The 21,224-nt window shown below is 40.2% G+C and overlaps 2 protein-coding genes across 5 annotated transcripts; both read left to right on the forward strand.

Moving 5' to 3' along the window:
• The first annotated feature begins 31 nt into the window (after window positions 1-31).
• On the forward strand, window positions 32-6,234 carry LOC146582447 (inositol-trisphosphate 3-kinase A-like). Its single transcript, XM_085248392.1, has 8 exons — window positions 32-57; window positions 206-1,125; window positions 2,320-2,404; window positions 2,924-3,137; window positions 3,690-3,894; window positions 3,987-4,088; window positions 5,169-5,240; window positions 5,349-6,234. The coding sequence occupies exons 2-8, from the start codon at window positions 253-255 to the stop codon at window positions 5,595-5,597; spliced, it is 1,800 nt and encodes a 599-aa protein (XP_085104518.1). The 5' UTR covers window positions 32-57; window positions 206-252; the 3' UTR covers window positions 5,598-6,234.
• Window positions 6,235-8,292: 2,058 nt separating this feature from the next.
• On the forward strand, window positions 8,293-21,120 carry nxf1a (nuclear RNA export factor 1a). Of its 4 annotated transcripts, none has more exons than XM_085297151.1 (22): window positions 8,293-8,750; window positions 10,400-10,459; window positions 10,884-11,091; window positions 12,677-12,836; window positions 12,927-13,010; window positions 13,271-13,375; window positions 13,599-13,679; window positions 14,801-14,870; window positions 15,185-15,273; window positions 15,389-15,496; window positions 15,631-15,740; window positions 18,301-18,337; window positions 18,668-18,736; window positions 18,849-18,904; window positions 19,098-19,205; window positions 19,373-19,431; window positions 19,519-19,634; window positions 19,724-19,766; window positions 19,863-19,941; window positions 20,321-20,503; window positions 20,587-20,647; window positions 20,760-21,120. In XM_085297151.1, the coding sequence occupies exons 1-22, from the start codon at window positions 8,696-8,698 to the stop codon at window positions 20,796-20,798; spliced, it is 1,980 nt and encodes a 659-aa protein (XP_085153277.1). In that variant the 5' UTR covers window positions 8,293-8,695; the 3' UTR covers window positions 20,799-21,120. The 4 variants fall into 4 exon arrangements, with proteins under 4 accessions (XP_085153277.1, XP_085153286.1, XP_085153295.1 ...); XM_085297169.1 differs by lacking the exon at window positions 8,293-8,750 and adding an exon at window positions 9,741-9,938; XM_085297160.1 differs by lacking the exon at window positions 10,400-10,459 and having other exon boundaries at window positions 8,294-8,750.
• Window positions 21,121-21,224: the final 104 nt, after the last annotated feature.

A 21,224-nucleotide genomic window follows, 5' to 3' on the forward strand; every position in this document is an offset into this window, starting at 1 on the left:
CTGACAGGCACACAGCTTTGTGTAACTGAAAACTTGCAGGTGGAGGACACGGGTTAGGTAAGTTAGATACACGTGAGCATTTAATGCTGCTTCTTCTTTTTTTTCAATTTCTGTCATTTTAAAAAAATGTTGTCGTTCTAGTGATTTTTAGACTCTTTGAATGCTTTTCCTCAAACGTGTTCAAAACTGTGCATCTGTTGTAAAGATTTTGCTGTTGTACAAGCACATGTTGGGCTCACATCCGACACAAAGATGGACACTACAGATGACAACCACACAGAGGGGATAAAGATGGAGATAGAGAATCAGCAAATTGTAGAGAATGACTGCTTTTCCACCTTATCGGATAAAACGCATCAACATCTGTTGATCAGTGAAAGACCGTCGAGCAGCTGCAGGGTGGTCAGATTAAGATCCAGACCCAGTCTCCAGTCAACAAAAAGCTTCCCCCCTTATAGTCAGTGCATAGGTGGACTGGGAGAGGACGAGGACTCGGATGATCAGCACAATTCAGACATGGCTTGCCAGTCAAATGCCACAAATGTGAAGGAAGACAAAACAGAAGAACTTCAAAGCACAGAACGAAACGAAGAGCTGACTACAAGATCTCCAAGGGACTGGTTAAAGGCAAAATGGAAACTTAGGAGGAAGGAGAGGTCGGGGGGAAGCTTTGAGGTCGACGCAGACAGCTGCGAGAGAGGAAGGTGGAGTGGGAAAAGAAGGGTGGAGGAGACTGAAAAAAAAGAGGAATTTAATGATGATGATGATGATGATGATGAAGGGTGTGCAAATGCTGAGGGAAAACACTGGAGAGGTAGAAACTCCAGCTTTGAGAAAGTGAGGAAAGAAGAGGAGGAAGACGAAGATGGGAGATCGACTATTTCAGCAGTAGAAGGAGATACAAAGAGCAGCAGGGAGACCCCAAAAAGGAATGATGAGGAGGAACTGCCAGGAGTGACAGAGGGGTCCACAACACAACAGTGGTCCTCCCCACATCCTATCCTCTCCAAGCTTCTGCACTCCTCCACCTCCTCCTCCTCTTCCCTCAACCTTTCCTCCGCAGAGAGCGACGAGGTCTTCAGTGAAGGAGAGGATGCTGGGTCAAAGAGGAAGACATTCAGGAAGGTGAGAATATCTGAGAACAACACATTATACACAGATGCAGCTTTAAAGTATGTTCTCATTTTTTGGGGGGAGGGGGGTCCTGGCTGATACACTAGCATTGGCTCATGTGTCTGGCTGCTCTGGTTTTCCATGGAAGTAAAGTAAAACCATGTTTCTCAACTGTTCTGTGCACCTGTGGTCCTACTGATTTGCATGGGCTTGAAAGAGGACTTTGACAAAGTCAGATTTGAATGGTGTTTGCATGCCTGGCTGCTGCTGCTGCTGCAGATATGAGAGTAAAGAGCGAACAGAGGGAGGATGATAGGAAGCACGCTCTAAACACAGTGTGTTTGCATTGTCAGACACTGAATAGCAGACAGTCGGCTGTAGCAGGCCTACAAAACATTTTAAACCAGCATGGTAACGTTTAATATGGAAGCGTGTATGATTGGAAGAGCTTAAATATGATGTAATAGAGACATTTCCTCCAAACTGCAAGCCTGTCATTTTGTAACAGTGCACTACTGAACATGCTTGGCTCAGCTTCAGCTGCTTTTGGGTTTAGGTTTTTCATTGGCTACCTCTGTGTCTGTTAGAGACTGTTTTGTGTATATACAAAGTAGAGCGTAACTGCTGAGGAATGTTCTGTTTGTTGGAGTACATTTTTCAGAGTTTGTTAAGGCCACGTGACTACATGGCTCCCCGAAGTGGGAAATCAAAGAATTTTATGTAGTCATTTTATGCTTTTGTCAAAAGAAATGTACAAATGAACCATTTCCAAATTACAGAGAATTAAAGTTCAACGTGCGTCCATAGCTATGATTTCACTGTGAATGTTTTGACATTTCACGGTAGCAAACGTGCGTAAAAACACACGTACTTGCCGCTTAAAACAAACCAGTTTCTGTTAATTTTATTAATGACATCTCTGTTTTTCCTACTGTGACAAAGCAAGTTTAGCCCTTCACACTAACAAACCGGCTTACCCTGCTTCTTTTTGCATGCATGCTGCTATTCCTGTTGTAGGTAAATTCGGCACTCCAAACTCCCTGCAGGTGTTTGTCTTTGTCCTTTACACATAGGTAACCTACCTATTAACAAAGAAATGGAAGGTATTCTCCACACCCTGAACTGGCCTTAGAGATAATAGTTGTTGGATAACTACTAGACAGGAATGCTCCTCTCACGTAACATGCTTTTCTTTTTATGCCTCAGTGCCGCTCCTGGAAAACCTTCCTGACCATGATGCACTGGTCTATGAGCCGGCAGAGCTCCTGGGTCCAGCTGGCTGGACATCAAGGCATGTGTGTTACAGTTTCTTCCACACAGACACGTGCAGGCTTTCAGAAATCAGCGTGAACACATTTCCAAATGATGCTAGCTATGATGCTGTCCAACACATTGATGTTTACATGATTGCAAAGCTTTCCAAGAGGACATTTTTGACTTGTAAATATGAACTGAAGTCACTATAGGATGTACTGTATGTCATCACCACTGCTTGCCGGCATTAACTCACATTGACTCATATGTAAATATCGATGTGACTGCACATTATGTCAGCTCTTCATGGACTTAGTCATTGTTTTAGTTTGTGTTTCAAAAGATTATTAGGACGTGGGCTAGTCATTGAACAGTGGATGGTTAAAACCAGGAGACAGTGAAGCTCAGTATTACCTTTACTGAGGTGTCAGTCTTGAAAAAGTTTACTATGCTGAACTTAGGCAGTACCCATCACTCTGCTTCCTTCACTTATTGCCTTATTGATTGTATGGGAACAATAATTTCATCTCTTCTTGATGTTTGCTGATGTCATCAGGTAACTTCCAGGTCAGTAAAGGAGGTGAGGTGCTGAAACTATACAGTGAAGTGGAAGCAAACTGCCTGGATTGCCTGATGAGAGACCCGCTGAGACCCTTTGTCCCACAGTATCATGGCTTGGTAACAAGAGGGGAGCTCTGCTATATCCGCCTGGAGGATCTGCTAAGTGGCCTGAAGAGGCCCGTCATCATGGACTGCAAGATGGGAGTCAGGTAAGGCGTCCCTCACAGGTGACTCATCAAGTCTTGATTGCAGAATATTAACATTCAGCTACGTGAAGGGCTTAGTGAGTTTTCTAGGAGAGAAAATGTCAAGATTTCAGATTTTATGAATAATACGCTACACTGGTTTTAATGTATAGAAAGGGTATTTGGGAATAAATTGTTTATATCATGTTCTTGCTATGATGACTAACTCATGGAAGGTTATTTTTATATCGAATCCCGAAAAAATGACAAAACATTAAAACGTGAACATCCAGTTTGTACCTGGTCCTGAGCTTATAGTCATTAAGAGCGACGGATACGGGAACTGTCGTTTTGAATGGTTCAGATACGTCTTTGTGTCCACAAGGAATGAATTGAGTCTTACCTTATGAGACCTCAGCATCTAAACACCACACTTTCTGCTCAGGGCCAGGAATTAAACCTCCCCTTGAATGTCACTCACTGTGGTATATCACACCATTATTTCCAGTCTGATATTGGTGTTTTTGTTTGAATGACCCCTTTGTCAAAACTAAATATCTACATTTTCTTTGCTAGAACCTACCAAGAGGATGAATTAGTCAAAGCTCGTGTCAAAGCTCCTCTGCGAAGCGATATGTACCAGAAGATGGTGAAAATGGACCCTTCTGCTCCGTCAGCAGAGGAACATGCACAGAAGGGAGTCACCAAATGGCGCTACCTTCAGTGGAGGGATTCAATCAGTTCTACGTCCACGCTGGGCTTCAGGATAGAGGGCATTATGGTAGGAGTGAAGGCCAGGGAAGGAACTGCACTGTTTATGTTTATTAAAAGTATCCATCTGATAAAGTATCTGTTTCTGTCTCTGTGAGTCAGATGGAGGATGGTAGCATCCAGCGAGACTTCAGGAAGATTCAGACTTTAGCTCAGGTCACTGAGGCACTGCTTTACTTCACCAGGAGCCAGCTGCACACTCTGGTCAGTTCTGCTAACATGTAAAACTTTTCCTTTAGAAAACGCACTGGAATCATGTCATAGTAAGAAAAAAATTGTTTGATAACAGAAAACAGAACTGGCAACTTCAAAACTGATAATGAATGCAATCCTTAATGAGCAAGCAAGTGGAAAAAGTGAGGATAAAGAAACCCTAAGTGGAGCTAAACCTGGTGAGGACTTACATCTGCTGTGACCTGTCATGGTCGTAGGGAAAAGTGTAGAGAAGTGCAAAGTTCTTGCAGTGTATACCTAAAGACACTTACCAGACCAAACTATTTTGAAAGAATAATCCAACACCAACCACTTTACAAAATGATCAGAAAATGTAAAATTACTTTTGGATTTTCTGCTCATTCACATCTCTCATTCTTAATTTTTGGAGAAAGCAGACCTGCATTTTCTGGCAGAGCTGTGACCATATTAAAAGCATCGTCTTTCTTTTACAAATAAGAGTGAAAAAGTGTCATCGTGACTTGTCGAATGTGGGCCCAAATGCAGGCAGGAATGAGCTAAAAATGATCCGTTTATTAAAGATGTTGGCAGATAATCCACAAAAGGAAAAAAACCCCCACAAAGTCCAAAATATAACTGAAAATACACAAACATAAAACTTGGAAAACACACGAGGACAAGGAGACAGAAACAATTGTCACACAGGGGTATTTGGGGCAGCGAGGAGACCCAGCTGAACTAGGACTCTAATAAAAAGTCAAAACGCAAAATAAGTAAACTTGAAAATCTCGTAAACAGGCACACAAAGTTACTCAAGCAAAATGAGAAACAACTCAAACCTAAAGCATACTTAAACCCAAAATGAAACTAAAACTCTAAAAACTCAGAACCGTGAAGAGACCCAGGGATAGTGACACTGAGTGCAGCCTACAGCCCAATTGGCTGCACATACACTGACCTGGTTATCTGAAAGCTTTGGCCATGTCTAAGATGAGCATCCACTGTTGTAACACTGAAAACAAGGAAAAGCATAATAGATCCCATTTGTTTTAGTTATCATAGCTTCACCATTTTCTGTTGCTAAACATTTCCACCCATGTGTGTTCTCAGAGAGCGTACCACTCCAGACTCCTGGCCCTGAGTGACGCACTAAAGAATTCGCCATTTTTCAGAACTCATGAGGTTAGTCTACATGTAGAGATGAATCTTGTTCAATTGTACGATAAATAAAAAACACATGAATTCATCATAGCCACTCTTACAATACCTTTATGTTTTTTAATCGATCAGGTGATTGGCAGCTCGCTTCTCTTTGTCCACGACCACAGCAAGGCCAGTGTATGGATGATAGACTTCGGAAAGACGACGCCTCTGCCTGACTCGCAGGAGCTCCGACACAACGTCCCGTGGTCTGAGGGTAGCAGGGAGGACGGCTACCTCATCGGTCTGTCCTCTCTCGTCGCATCTTTAGCCCAGGCCATCAGTGTGGCCTCCTGGCAGCAGGAGGAGAGCTGTGAGGAGGAGCAAATAAGCCTGTGAATGTGCATTTTTGACAGTCGTTACACAATTGTAAGTGGATGAGATGGACAAATCGACTGGTGTTACATCGGAATGGTTTCATTCACTGGAAGAGACTTGATTTGTTAATGGAGATTGTGTCTTCAGGGGCTAAGGAGGAGGAAAAAGGGACTTCAGTGTACTGAAAATCCATAGATATGTGGTTGTGCATCCGGTATGTACATACTCTGACAGTTAAAACTACTATGTTACAAAGACCTTTTTGTTTTATCATTTGCAAAAGACGGACAATCCAAGGAACATCTACAGATCAGGGGCTTGCCCAGTGAAGAGGCATGGGTTGGGAATGACTCTGCTGGAGATCTGTTTACAAATGCTCCTGTCTTGTTTGTTTTAATGTGGTTGGTCTGCATAACCTAAAACAGCTTACCTTTGTTGCAACATAAGCTCATTTAAGGTATCTCATAATGCGCACATCGACTGAACAGCCTCGTGCTCTATCTTTTTTTTAAGACAGTATGTGTAAAAAACATGGGTTAAGTACAGATTAAGCTATACCAATGAAGAAAACACAGCCACAATGTTTGTATTGTATTATTATATTGTTTGTATTTAGATTACTTACACATGATGCAGCTGAAATGTTTTTCACAGTTTTATAGGCTATAAATAACCTCACATATATATATATATAAAATTAAAATAAGAATGCTTCTTTCTGTTGGGTTTTTATATATCCATGTCACTATTATCATCATCTTATATAAAATGATCAATGAGTTGCAGACATCCAAGTGATATGCAAAAAAGTAGATAAATAAATAAAATGCTAAATGGCAGTGAGAGTTTAACAGCTGAAATCTCAGGGCAGTCAAATCCATTCGATCATTGCAAAAAGCAGGTTGAGTGAAATATTTCAGTGAGCTGGATTGGTGCAGCCAAAAAGCATATATGTCACGGTTCAAGGTTCTTTATTTGTCACATACATAGTTATACAAGTATAACACACAGTGAAATGTAACCTGACACACTCCTCGACGTGTGCAAAAATGGGGGGGGGGGGGGTAGAGGATGAACATTATATATATATATAGTATATACATTGGGTAATGTGCAGTAGTGAATGTGCAGAATGTACATATATGTATTACACTGCATGAGGCAGTGGTGAAGTGTTCAGCTGAAGTGACGGATGAGTTTAAGGTGGGGAAGGACCGGCTCTGAGCCCCTTCTTATTTGATGTGGTGATGGGCAGGTGGACTGATGAGGTCAGGCAGGAGTCCACAGAGACTCCTGCCTGACCTCTTACACATTATGATCTGAAGTGAGAGAAGGAGGCAGGCTGAAGAGAGCATGGAGAGGTGAAAACACATCTAAAAGTGAAGCTGCAAGGAACAGAGGTGGTGAAGGTGGATGTTTAAATATCTTGGGTCAACCATCCAAAGCAACAGATGGGGCACAAGAGAGGAGAGAGTCCAGGCAGCGTGGAGTGAGTGGAGAAGAGTATCAGGGGTGATTTGTGACAGAAAGAGAACAGTGAGAGTGAAAAGGAAGGTTTACAAGATGGGAGTGAGACACTAGCACTGACAAAAATACAGGAGGTGCAGCTAGAGGTGGCAGAGCTGAAGGATGGACAGGATTAGAAATGAGCACATCAGAGAGACAAAGTTATAGAGGCAGGGCTGACATGGTTTGGACATGTGCAGAGGAGGGATAGTGGAAAAAAATAGGAGGAAAATATTAATGGAGGAGGGTTGGTGTGACAGATGAGGACGCAAAGGGTTGAGTGAGATGGAGACAGATTTCCACAGTGGGAATCCCTAAAGGGAGCAGCCGAAAGAAGAAGACTGAAAGATATGATTTGTGCAAATCTGAAGTATTGTTAACATAATGCTGAGTGTTTAATTTAAAGTAAGGCAAATAATAATAACTGAAAAGTAAGCAGTAAAACAATTACAATTATTAACCCTGTGAGGTCTAACACATCATCGGTGATCTGAACTCTAGGCTATAACAATGTGTTTTTGTTTCTCACTGACATTGAGAAACAGAGGATAACAAAATAATCAGACTAACTTTACTTGTTAAATTCCTTTTTTCTGCAAAGTGTTACGACTCAGAGCTAGGGTTAGGGTTTCAACAGATTTATGTACTTCAGCTAAATTCAAGTACATTTTTGTGTTCAAAAGTTTAGAAAAATAGAAATATCTGGCCCAAGAGACAATATTCCCCCAACATTAAGACATCATAATTAGCATTTTAGTGGTTGTAGACTGTCAAGATGAAAATGTATAGTTTTAGTAATTAAAGGCTCCATCTATTGAAAACACATTTGGCATTAAAATGTGACAAGTCTAAAACAGAGACCACAAATTATGATGCAGAAGTTTGCAATAATGTTTTGGAGCTGTTATTACGGACTATTGTTAAAAATGACAATGACTTAATTTTGTATTTTTTTTTTTAGTTAACAACAGGAAATACAGCAGAAAAATTAAATTTTTCCCCTTTTGTTATTGTTTAACAACCTAATAATAATTTGTGTTTGATTGACAAATAGATGCCTGAATTACATTAAGTTAATTACTTTGTTAATAATAAAACTATTTAAGCCAAATATCTATTTTAAAAAAAATGCCATAAAAATACAAAATTTTACATTTGCCTAAATATATTTTTTTAAAGTATGCTAATACTGTGGCAGTTTAAGCGCTCAGGCTGCAGTAATTAGACGTTAGAGCTTCGTTTCGCCAGGTGGCGCCATGTTGTTGGCGCTTCAGGAGACAAGTGAGCGGGAGAGACCGACTGACAGGAGCTAAAACGACACGTTTTCGGTACTTTTATGGGGGGAAAAACCAATAAGGTGGTAAAAAAAGAAAAAAAGAAATTAGTGGTAAATGTTGAAACTGGTCCTGGGCAGCCAACGTGAACGATACTGCTAGCTGCAAGCTAACCTTAGCTTCTGCTCACAAAGTTGCCCAAAAAGAAAAAAAGCATAAACTTCAAATTTCGCTCAAGAAGGCTGACAAAGAATCTGGTGCTGTTTTGAAAAGGAGTTTTTCAAGGAGAAAGTAAGTTTTTTCTGGGAGTTTAAGTGGTCTTGAGAGGACCAAGTGATCATGTTTCAGAGGAACTACCGCAACCTGGCCGTAGTGACACATGTGGTGAATGATGGTAAGTCTGACTCCTATTATTCTCTCGGCTTCGTTTAGCCCGGGTTTACATTACCGTCTAATCGCTTACACCTGCTTATGCTTCGTGTTTTAAACAGACATTGTGAATGATATTGCCTTAACATTGAAAATTTACAAAATAAATAAGCATGCTACCGAGGAGGAAGGTGTAGCTATTGTTTACCTGGTCAGAGAATTAAATGGTGTGATGCTAACGGAAGCCTTCAGGCTAATATTTTAAATGCATATGTTTTTATATTAATTAAATATATATTCAGTTGCAGTTTGGTTACTAAGAACCAGGATCGTCACGATTTGCGATAAAACACAGTTTGTACAGCTGACCCTATCCTAAAGTTTCTTTGAGCGAAATATTATCAAATTATACTCCTTTTTAAATCCTGATAGGCCATATTAAAGTGCACTGTTTGTACAAAAAAAAAGCACCTCTGGACAATTCCAGAATAAAATATTAAGAGCTTATTATGACATTTTGTGATATTTCTGCTAGTATTAAACCGTGCTGGTTCACTGTCAGGGCTTATTGGGACATCATTATTGTTATTGCTTCCAGCTGCACCTTCCTGCATTGAAAGTGCTCCTGGTTTTATGCTTCAGTGGCACAAACAATAGAAGTGAGTCATTAATATAACCTGGGGTTTTTTTCTTACTTTTAAAAATCAGTCTTTTGTGCACATGTCACGGGAACTTTACAGTTATTTGGAGGATTACTGACAGCTGGTCAAAACAACATACTGAGATATGATTTGTGCAGCGCTGAAATTAGAATAAAAACTTCTGTAGGTTTAGGAAATGACACATCTAAATGAATCTTATGTGATTCTGTTTTTATCAAAGGTCTCAGTGTTACATGATGTTGAAATTATTATTTTCAAATTCAAACAATATAGTTTTTAGAAGTGTTGCTAAACGAGACAACCCCATTTTGTATACCCTTTGAAACCGCTGTAGTTTTTTTTAAAAATACATTTGCATACTGGCGCAGCTTTGAAAAAACAACAGACCGGCCCGTTGGCTAACTTAAAAGACAGCTGTCTGTGTTTTATCCCTCATCTTTGTGGAAATACAGAAGTTGGTGAGCCTTTTAAAGAGGTTCGTGTGTGATTTAAGTGGTCGGATATCCCACATCAAGCTTCGCGCTATAGGTTTTGCGCATATATACGCAAAAGTAAGTCGAAGCTAACGCTAGCAAAACCTGATTTGTACATTGTTTTTTTTTTTTTTTACTTGACCATAATCCCACCGTAGTTTGTTTCAACTGTCCGCTCCCTTTTCTTGCCCCGGAAGAGAACCCAGTTGTGTTTCCGGCTTTGTCTTTTCGTTTGGGCTCGGCAGGGGAAGCTAAGCTAAGCTGCTAATTACGAGCCGACAGTCACGTCGGGGTCGCCTTTGTTTCCGCTGGTCCACTCGGAATGTTGGAGTTTCTCCGACAGCCTTGGCTTTGAGTGCCGTGAAACAAAGAAAAGAAACCACCACTAGTAGCATTGTTGTTTTTTGTTTTACTCTGGGTTGTGGCTGTTATCCAACACTATTGGAGAAATATGGCGGACGGCGGGCATTACTACAACGGTAAGAAGCCACGTTCACTGCAGGTTTAAACTTACTGCACTTTTAACGACCTTTCCACAGATCTTGGAGACTTTATGGTGAGGAGAGAGGTCAGAAGAACCGATTTCATGGTTCACGGAGGTAAAAATATGTCGAAGGCATTTCGGAGGTGTCATTTTGTGACACATGTTTACCCAGTACCACGCCATGAATATTTGTATTATTTCGCTGGTAAAATGAGTCCAGAGAGTTACTGCAGAGATCAACAAGACCAGGGCTTGTCTTGGATATTTAAAGGAATTTTTAAAATGTGCATAATTTGCAAAAGTGTAGGCTTAATTAAAATCTGCTACAGAGTGCGTATTTAAAATTGTAAGCTTCCTTTAATGTTTACATTGCAATCTGTAACAGTCATTTGAGCTCTTTTCAGTCTTATCTAGTCCATGTACAGTAGCTGATTTAATTTAACTCATAACCTATGCCTTTTGGGGGGTTATTATTGCTTGTATTTTGTAGCTGAGATGTGATATTTAGGTTGTGAGCTAACTTACTTTCTCCGTTACAGAGCATGATGACAGAACCGCACCACAGTTTCGCAACCGTAAAGGCAGAGGCCCTCACAAGGGTCGGTATGACAGGTCTCGCAGAGACCGCCAGCGTGGAAACCACTCAGGAGGGTTTGGAGGTCCTGGACCACGGTCGAGGCTTGAAGATACTGATGGAGATGTAACTATGAGTGATGGCTGTCAGGACAGCAGCTCCCAGAACAGATTGTAAGTGTAATAAGTTACACTTTCATTGAATGCATTTGCTAGAGTTTGTCTGATAAACTTCTCACAGTAATACTTTAGTCTAAGTAAACAATTAATGGCTTTAAACTGAAAAGAACATTTGCACAATGTATAATTTTCTTGTAAGGTGAGTAACACATAAACAGCAAGGTCTTAGGTGTTTGATGTGGATTTCATGTGAAGCTGTAGGAAAGGTGTTGCATCTTGAATAGCCTGCACAGGATGAGAAAGTAGAGCACCAGACCATTTTCACTTCTGTTCCTTTGCTGACATGAATAATACCACAGGAAAAGTGAACAGGACTGAAACGGTAAAAGTGAACTGAGAAAAAATAAGTGATTTTGTTAGTCAGCTAAAAATTATAACATGAAATTATTAAAATATCAGCTCGTGTCCTGCATCCAGTGTGACTTTTTTTTTCTAGTTTCCACATCTTGAATGAAAAACTGGTTGATGAAGGAGAATATTCCAGATAATAAAAAGGGAGGCCACTGTAAAGCAGTGTTTTAATAAGTTTGCCTGTCTGTGTCTCATGCTCTGCCAGTACATGCGTGTGACTATTTCACAAACACTGGGGTAGGGTAATTATTTCTTTATTTATTTTAAGTCTACTAGGGGTGGCTGTAGCTCAGGTGGCAGAGCAGGTCAGCCACTAATCAGAAGGTCAGTGGTTCGATCCCAGGCTGCATCCTGGCTGCATGTCAAATATCCTTGGGCAAGATACTAACCCCATGTTTGCCTACTGGTGGTGGTCAGAGGGCCCGGTGGCGCCTGTGTCCGGCAGCCTCGCCTCTGTCAGTGCGCCCCAGGGCAGCTGTGGCTACAATGTAGCTTGCCATTGCCAGTGTGTGAATGTGTGTGTGAATGGGTGAATGACTGAATGTAGTGTAAAGCGCTTTGGGGTCCTATGGACTAGAAAAGCGCTATACAAATGCAGGCCATTACCATTACTACAATAAGAACTGCGAGTGTGAAAGCTGTGTTGAGCCTTGACAAAAGGTTAAAGCAACACTGAATGTAAGGAAAAATACAGAGCATTTATCCGTGTAATTTTGAAACCTGACTCCTGTCGACCTGATGCAAAGTCCTGTAATGATTGTGGTTGGCACACTGGTGATTGCTTGTGCATATCATAACCACACTTGCTGCAGTCTACCCCTAAATGATGGAAATGGTTTTGAACTAGAATCAGAACACAAGTCAGAATGGCAAACAACGCAATTACAGAGGTTTTTATCAGGAATCTCCTTATTGCTATCTCGAGATATATGATTGATGAGTCACGTTGAGACCGACCTACTGGTACCTTTAGCCCTTCTGCTCTGCACACACCAGATTGCAAAAATCTAGATAGGCACAACAAACTGGTAGTTTATCAAAGCGCCTCACATGCCAGAATTGTGACTTAATCTTTGGCAGATGGCATGATTTGCAATGATGATAATAGATAAATAAACTGCTTGTACAAAGACAGAATACTGAGAAATAGAACTTAAAAATTGCGTTGATTCTTTTCCCTGTGTGGCCATATGCCTGAATATATACTGCCTTGTTGTGTTCTCCCTAGTAACCCATACGGAAGACCTTTTAGGAAATTAGATGGACGGTTTGACAGAGACAGGCGACAAGGCAAAGGTGGAGGCAGAGGTGGAGGGGGTGGTCCCTTCAGAGGAGGAGAACGAGGTGGCGGAGGAGGGAAAAACCAATCGGGCTGGTACAAAGTAACGGTGTGTATCATTACGGTCACCCCAGGAAGTCAAAGAAACCACTTTGTAATCTATAAAGAAATTATATTTTGTTTCTTGTATGTTTGGCAGATTCCACATGGAAGAAAATATGACAAGAAGTGGCTACTCCCAGCTCTCCAGAACATTTGTTCCGTTCCGTACCACCCTATACAGGTGCATTTAAGCACTTATAATTACTAGTTATAAACAGATTTAATACCTTTTTATATATTTCTTGAAGTAGCAAATGTATGAGTAAGCTTTTTTAAGTTTCTGTATGTTGTGTTCTGATAAAATAAATGATGTAATTCTTTATGCCTATACAATTATTCAGAAAATATCTGCAGTACCCATGTAGTAAAATTTGTAAGGTAAGTCTAAGGCGATTTTAATTGTATTATCTTTTTCTTTCTTGTCTTGCCCTCTTTATCCAGTACCATGTGGACCATAACAGGGTCCATTTCTATGTGGATGACTCCTCTGTTGCCAGTGCTTTACACAAGTGTTCACATAAGATCACAGACACCGATGGTTATAAGGTATGTTGGTGTAATAATATCGATAGGTTTTTGTGTCATGTGTACTGTTCACGCCTATTGTACTCTGCTGTGCTGTTGCCTTAAGGTCACAGATCATTGGTGTGCTGCTACTGAGTGTTTATCCACCTACTTGAATGTGAAAACAAGATAATGAATAACCATTAATCAAACAATCTTAATCTTAAGTTATTGATTTGTCATTTTCCATCTGTGTTTCTCCAAGGTCGAAGTGCACGTCAACAAAAGTGCTCCACCGTCATTCCTCCTCTCTGACCTGAAGCCTGAACACCTGGAGCACCTGAAGGTAGGAAGCACCTGAGTGGGGGCAGTGATTGTGGCTAAAAGCCTCATAAGTAATGTTCAAAATGTCTTTGAGTTTCTCTAATCATTGTGAGAGTCTGTTGCTCAAACTAATGGTGTTCTAGTACTAAGTACACTGTTAAAGTGTCGTTCTTACATATATTAACTGTTTATTAGTGATGTTAATAGCACGTTCGTTTAAATGCAGTTTACCAGTTTAGGTCACAGAATTATAGAACCTCAAAGCAAAGCATTTTCATTTTAGTGATGCACATGTCATGAGTGAAAGTGAAAGTTTGTCATATCTCTAAGAAGTTGGAGACAGGTGGCCTTTAGCCTGCATTTTTAACCGATCGTCTCAACCTGACTCCCTGTCAAAAAATGCCAAGTATGCGCTTGTCTTGTTTGTAGAGACATTTTTAGAATGAAATTGCAGAAAACAAAGTTGACTAAATACACATTTCACCCGTTACTGCTAAATGTAGTAAGGCAGTATGATTTAAAATGACGACATCTCAGTTTCACAACCATAAAGGCAAAGCGCCCCAAACTAACCAAGCACAATGTTCAGGACTTTGTTATGATGAACTTAACATCAACAATAAAATGACTCACTGATGAGTGTACAGCTATCCACTCAACACAACAAAAAGGAAGAAAGCACCACCTTCTGGTGTTTTTGGGAAATACATGTCAAATTCTCAAGCAAGCAGACCACTGAACTACCAATAGCTGCTATATTCTAGCCAAACCCTACTTATAATAACTGTAAATGTGTATTGTCCCAGTCAGGTGTTTTTCAGAGTAAAGCTGCAACTATGGGGAGTGATTAGGAGCGTTAGTAGAACCTTAATAAAATATTTATAAATTTTTGAAATTTTTATATGACTGTACCATAAGTTTATTATTTGTGTTGTTATATTTGGACGCATTGAGCAAACGGGTAAAGTGGTGGCTGCTTCGCTGCATTCATTTTATTAAATTGGTAAACTCTTTTTGCATTTGATTCAACAGAAGTGATCTGACCTGAGTGGTGGAGAGAGTTCAGAGGAGAATTATTTTGCCATTGTGACCATTTGTGGTGTTTTGGAGGCTAATGTGTTGATTCTTGTTTTTATCTGACAGCAATGCATGGCAAAACGTTTCGATGCCTCCCAGCAAGCACTCGACTTGAACAACATTCGAACAGACCCAGGTGATTATACGCATCTTTTAAAAAAATTTTTTACATACATTTGCTACCAGGATCACACGGTTCATACTTATAAGTAAGTTTCTGACCAGCCTTACAGAAATGATGATGATTATTATTGTTATTACAATACTTGCATCTCTGCAAAATGGCGATTGAATGCCTGTTCTAAATGGCTTCCTGTGATGTTTTACACCAAGAGTCAAATCAATCCTCCTGTGAAACTGTACCTTGCAGAACTTTATTTACTGCCATGTAAAACAACACTTTAACATGTTTGTGTAGTGTTTTATTGCTAATTTTATCTTGCATGACAGACCTGGTGTCCCAAAACATTGAAGTGATCCTGAACAGGAAGACTAACATGGAAGCTGTCATCAAGATCATTGAAGAAAACATTCCTGAGGTAACATTAGTGCAGTGACAGAAGCACAGGCACTTCTATAATCTACTGTAGCTGCTATAAAGTAATGGAACACATTTAAGTGTGCTCATTATCATTTTGTGTCTCATTTTGCCAGCTGACGTCCTTAAACCTGAGTAACAACCGTATTCACAAACTGGATGAACTAGCTGAATTGGTTACCAAGGTGCCCAATTTGAAAACGCTCAATCTTTCCCAAAATGAGGTGAGACTGACTACTCAGTTTGTAGAAGTATAAACAGACATGACCTAGTGGTCCTTTGCACGTTGCGTGTGTATGTTTGTGCAATTTAAAAAAATAAAATAAAAAAAAAATCCTGATTCTGTGTGGTTCTCCAGCTAAAGTCTGATCGGGAGCTGGACAAGGTGAAAGGCCTGAAGCTGGTGGAGCTGTGGCTAACTCGAAACCCTCTGTGTGACGTCTTCAAGGACCAGGCCTCATACATTAGGTCAGTCAGCGATTCACGAGATTGAAAAAGTAATTCTTACAGAAATAATTCAGTGACTGCGTGTGGCTGTCTGAGTATGATGCAGGATGCTACAAAACAAGATCAGTTACCTGTGTTTGTGTTTAAGATGGCTGTAAAGTAACAAACCATTTTGCTCAGGAGTTGAGGATGAACGCTTGGACCAAGCAGAGCCAACTCATAAAAACTTTAACAACTTGTGTTTTCTGTGAGTGAAACACTGTAACTCGCAGATATTATCTTTTTTTTTTTTTTTTAAGTTGAAGGAGACGTACCAGTTGACTTAAATACACCATAAGCTTTCTGATCTTGTCACTGTGTTGAGGAATATTAAAAACGCCCTAAATGGAAATGATAACTGATTAATATTTGTCATTTATGTACAGATTTACTTGCATACAGACTTTTAAATATCCATGCAGTTGTGCCTATACCTATACACTTGTAGTGACATACACAAGTATTCAGCTATGTGCTGTGCGTTAAATAATCAAGGATCTGTGGGTATTTAAATGTTTTGGGGGTTTTTTGTTGTCGTTGCTTTTTTTGAGGGGGGGTGGGGTTTGAACGTGTTTTTCCCACTCAATGATTAACGTTTCTTTTTCGCACTGCAAACTAATCATTTCTTACTTTCAAAAGTTGCTGAGAGGACATCTGACCACAGTAAATTTGCACAGTGTTAAAATTTATTTTCCTTTCAGCTTGCTTAAACCCTCTGCAGTGTGAACAGCACTACTTCTTCTTTCTGACGGTTGTTCAGCTTCTCTGTGGCACTTCCTTTCAAGCTTTGGTCTCATCTTTGTGTGTTGTCACTCTAGGCGGCGCTCTGCCTAGTATTCCCCTGCTGACATTGTGGTTACTTATCCCATAAGCTGCTGTAAAAATACTGTCACACTGCAGATGATAAGAAGCATGCTAATTTAAAAAACAAAACAAAAACAAAACAAAAAGCAAAAAAAAGTGAGCATTTCACATTGATTTATTTCAAAAACAGGGATCCATAATGAGATTTTGAGCAGTACTGTAAAAGTGTAGACTCTCTGTTGGAGAGTGGGCAAGCCATTTTCATCTCGACAAATTTTGGATGAAACAAAGAAAATTTCCACAGCCAGTGTGTCCCCTCCCCTCATAGCACCCCTGCCCACTTGGCCCCCGTATCAGGCGAGTATGGAAGGCTGGATAGCCCATGACGGGTAAGATCCCACCTCGAAACCCTGGGACAACCTAAGGCAGGCACAGTCACGATTACTCGGCCTCAGTCCCTGTGAGCTCAGACTCACTGATGAGATGAAGTGAAGAAGACGGGACTTCAAGGGTAAAGCCGCTGGGATGAGGCGGAGGGGGAAATGTCATTATCAATGACCAGTGATGAGCCAAAGAGAGAAAACACTCCCACTAAGTCTGATCTCTTTTGCCTAAAATGGGCCTCTGATTGTCTGTGAATGAAGTGGAGAGTTTGGCAAATATCCCTGACAAAACGTCTGAAGAAAATATGTTCTGAACTGGAAATCAGTTCAGAAAAAAACCCAACATGAAAACACTTCCTCTTCCAGTTTCTGATGGCTGTGACCAGTACGAAAAAGCTCAATTATTATTAGATGATTATCACTCTACGTCATGATTACGCCTCTTTAACCAGAGGTTTGGTCCCAAATTTTACTTGGAAAAAAAAAAAAAAGCTTAGAGAAAGTTTATTTACTCTTCAGAGTGAGAAAGTTAGCTGGTAAATTTCGTACTTTAGCAGCAGGGGATGGGTACAGAATGAGCGGCGGGACTGCTAGGCTAAGCTCTCTTAGAGACCTGCTGTCGTTGCCGTTCGGCTCTCTTCTCAGGTCTGCTTTAATTGCTGATAATCGTGGGCACAGACGCTGATGAAAATCACCCAAATGATGAATAGTGACTGTCTTCTGAATGTTAGGCTACTTGTGCTAGTATGTCACTGAACTGTACTTCACCTGTTTTGTTTTCTTGGTGACGTAGACTCATCTGTTCCCCAACATCTTGGCCAGAGATTTTGTAACCACCTCTCTCCCAGCAATGCATAATCTCTTTATTTTAATACTTCAGAATGAATGTGTTTGCTGGATCCTGGTGTGGTCTCGTAAATCATGGGACTTTGCATGTTAGTATGTGTGCGCTCCTAGAAAAGTGTGCTTGTGTTGCTGCTCCATGTCAGATCTGTGTATGTCACCAAAATGGGGGAGAGGGTGAGTATACCAGCTGGTAAGTACACTTCAGTGCGGGAAACTTCAAAAGAGCACAGCAAAAAATATGAGAAGGACGAAAACGCTAAGTTGATTTGTGGATTTCCTTGTACACACAGAAGATTAAATCCTTTGTGACACTGGTTGTAATGAAACATTTTAATTTCATCCTCAAAGTGTAGTGTCCTAAAAATTCAACTGAAAGGCACAAAATGACATTAAGTGGATCAGCAGGTGTGACTGTCAGTTATACCCACAGTAATGAACATTATTTGTGTGTGTATGGGTATGGATTGTGACGATAACGTTCCTGCTCTTGGTTTTTGTTCCCATACCAGTGCTGTGCGCCAGAGGTTTCCCCGGCTTCTCAGACTGGTAGGTTCCCACATTTATATCTCAAAATTCACTATCTTTGAAGTCATTCTCCTTTATTTAGTTGTTCTTTTACCTAAAGATGCTATAAAATCCTTTTGAATACTCCAATAAATGTCATGTTCTGAAGAATCTGTTGGTGTTCTTGATTTCTATTGTTTTTGGCCAAAATGGGAAAAATGATCAGAGTAGTTTTGTTTCATGTGTTCCCTGGGAAACCCTAAAATGGTCATTATCTTTCATATGATACGCACATCTCCATATTTTAGTTTTTGTATTGCTTTATTGATGTTAAACCAAACTTTTACGATAATTTTGTGTGTTTCACTTCAGGATGGTCATGACCTCCCTCCACCGATTGGATTTGATGTGGAAACGCCCACCACTATTCCCCCCTGCAAGGTTAGCTGAATGTATAGTTTTACTCACTGATATTCAGCATTGTGTCTATATTACTGTTAACTGAATTAGTTTAATCTGCGTTGTACAAATGTTTTCCTGTGTGACTTTCCAGGGCAGCTGTTTTGGCTCCGATGAGATCAAGGCGCACATCCTTCGGTTCTTGCAACAGTAAGTTTCTCCTTTTCCTTTTTTAGTAATGAGGAAAACCCTGAAATTTTTTTTAGAGTTGGTGCACTGATAATGTGCCCACTGAACAATTAATGTTTTTATTTGTTAATTTTAATTAGCTTTTAAGGAAATAATTTTTTGGGGAAAAGGACAAACACAGAAACTAACTTCATGGCTTGTGACTGTGTTGCAGGTACTACAGTATCTATGATTCGGGGGATAGACAGCCGCTCCTGGATGCCTATCATGATGGAGCATCATTATCAATCACAACACCTTACTCCACCCAGAACCCCTCCAGGTGAGGACACAAGCACATTTGTAGATAACTTACTACTCTGATTAATATATTTTGGGTGTTTTCATCAACAAAGCAGAATTAAGCTTTTCATTGACAAGATGTTTGCATGGGTTGCTCTTTCTGTGTCCTCCCCTAACATTGAGTCTGTTTGTCCCTCTGCTGTTTAGGAGCAGTCTGGGAGAGTATTACAAAGACAGTCGAAACCTGAAGAGAGTCAAAGACTCCAGTGAGTATCTTTCACTGTCTAAATTGAGGTTGTCGGGATTTGAGACGTCTCCTCATGTTTTCCCTCTCGAAATTTTGACTTCTTTAGCGATACGCTTTCGACTGCTGAAGCATACACGACTGAACGTGGTGGCTTTCCTCAACGAGCTACCAAAGACTCAGCACGACATCGCCTCCTTTACGATTGATGTGAACACCTACACGGTGGGTTTTCATTCTGTCATCCACCTTGACGTTTTCCTCTGAAGCAATTTATTGTTCTAATTCTCTCAAAACATGTTTTCCGTTTACAGAATACACTACTGTCATTCACAGTGAGTGGAGTCTTTAAAGAAGGTGAGCTGTTTTAGTCAGAGTTTTAGAATTGGTCCTGAACAAAGGGGCATACCTGTTGATTTCTTTACTAATTTGTCTGTCTGTTGTCTGTTTCAGTTGTTGTTGATGGGAAATCGCGAGAATCCACAATGGCCTTCTCTCGAGTTTTCATCACAGTCCCAGCAGGAAATTCTGGGTGAGTTTTACTGAGCTCCCGGCGGTTTATATGATCTTCCTGTGGTGCATAACGAAGTGTTTGTTTATTGTTATGCTTCAGTCTGCGTCTTGAGACCAGTCTGCAACAACTTGGCACCCACCAATCACTAGAGAAAAATGTGTATTTCATGAAATTGGTAACACGCTGTGTTAGAGCCAGAGAGTCATAACGGTCAAGTTAAATATATCAAACATATTACATGCGTGCGTCTCCTGCTAGAGCCTGACAGCAGACTGTATTGCAGATGAACCTAATCAGAAATTGTACCAACAAACAAAAAGGACGTTTAGCTTCTCCTGTGTATAACAGAAACATCCAGATATCCTTATGTTTTCTGTGTGTGGTTCTTTTGTGACAGGTTGTGCATTGTCAACGACCAGCTTTTCATTCGAATGGCCACAACAGAGGAGATCCGCCGAGCCTTCGTGGCTCCTGCCCCGACTCCATCTTCCAGCCCTGTCCCCACCCTCACTGCACAGCAGCAAGAGATGCTCACAGCTTTCTCACAGAAGTCTGGCATGAACCTGGAGTGGTCACAGAAGTGCGTTTTGTTTCCTGCACATATCTTTTTGTGGTCTTGTGTATGATTGTGTATTTAAACATCTAAACATACATCTTTAACAGGTGTCTACAAGACAATGAATGGGACTTCAGCAGAGCAGCGCAGATCTTTACTCAGTTGAAGGTAACTTAAATTGTATAATAATAATGATAATTGTTCTGTCTATAAATCAACATAGAAACACTATTGTGAGGCCATGGCTTTGAAATATCTCCTTTTTGTTTTCTCTTTCCAGGCTGAAGGAAAGATTCCTGACGTAGCTTTCATAAAATAAAGAGTGGAATCAAATATCTGTGAAATAAACTAAAGCGCAGTTACTTTTATTTATGGCTTTTGTTCTTTTATTCGCTCACTTTTGTTTAATTATGAATGAAGTAGATCAAGTCTACTTGTGTTAACTGTTTTAACAGCCAAATGTCATTCTGCTACTGTTTTTGGTTATTGTAACCTTAGTTTTTGGTCATTTGTATAGATATCACTACACAGTTTTTATAGGAATAAAGACATATGGCCATTGGTCCATTGTATTCATGTGCTCATCTTGATTTTGTTTGTTTATGTTTAACAATAAAATATATTTTGTCACAACTGATAAATTTTCTTCAAGGTTACATTAGAAAAGAGTGGAAAAGTGAGGGGGAAATGCCCAATAATTTGACTACATTTCAGTTTACAGCAAAAATGTCAAAATATTTTAAAT

This window comes from Mchenga conophoros, linkage group LG2 (assembly GCF_057382185.1).
Source record: "Mchenga conophoros isolate Kocher_MC1m ecotype Shallow Benthic linkage group LG2, M_conophoros_male_GT1.1, whole genome shotgun sequence".
Lineage (NCBI taxonomy): Eukaryota > Metazoa > Chordata > Actinopteri > Cichliformes > Cichlidae > Mchenga > Mchenga conophoros.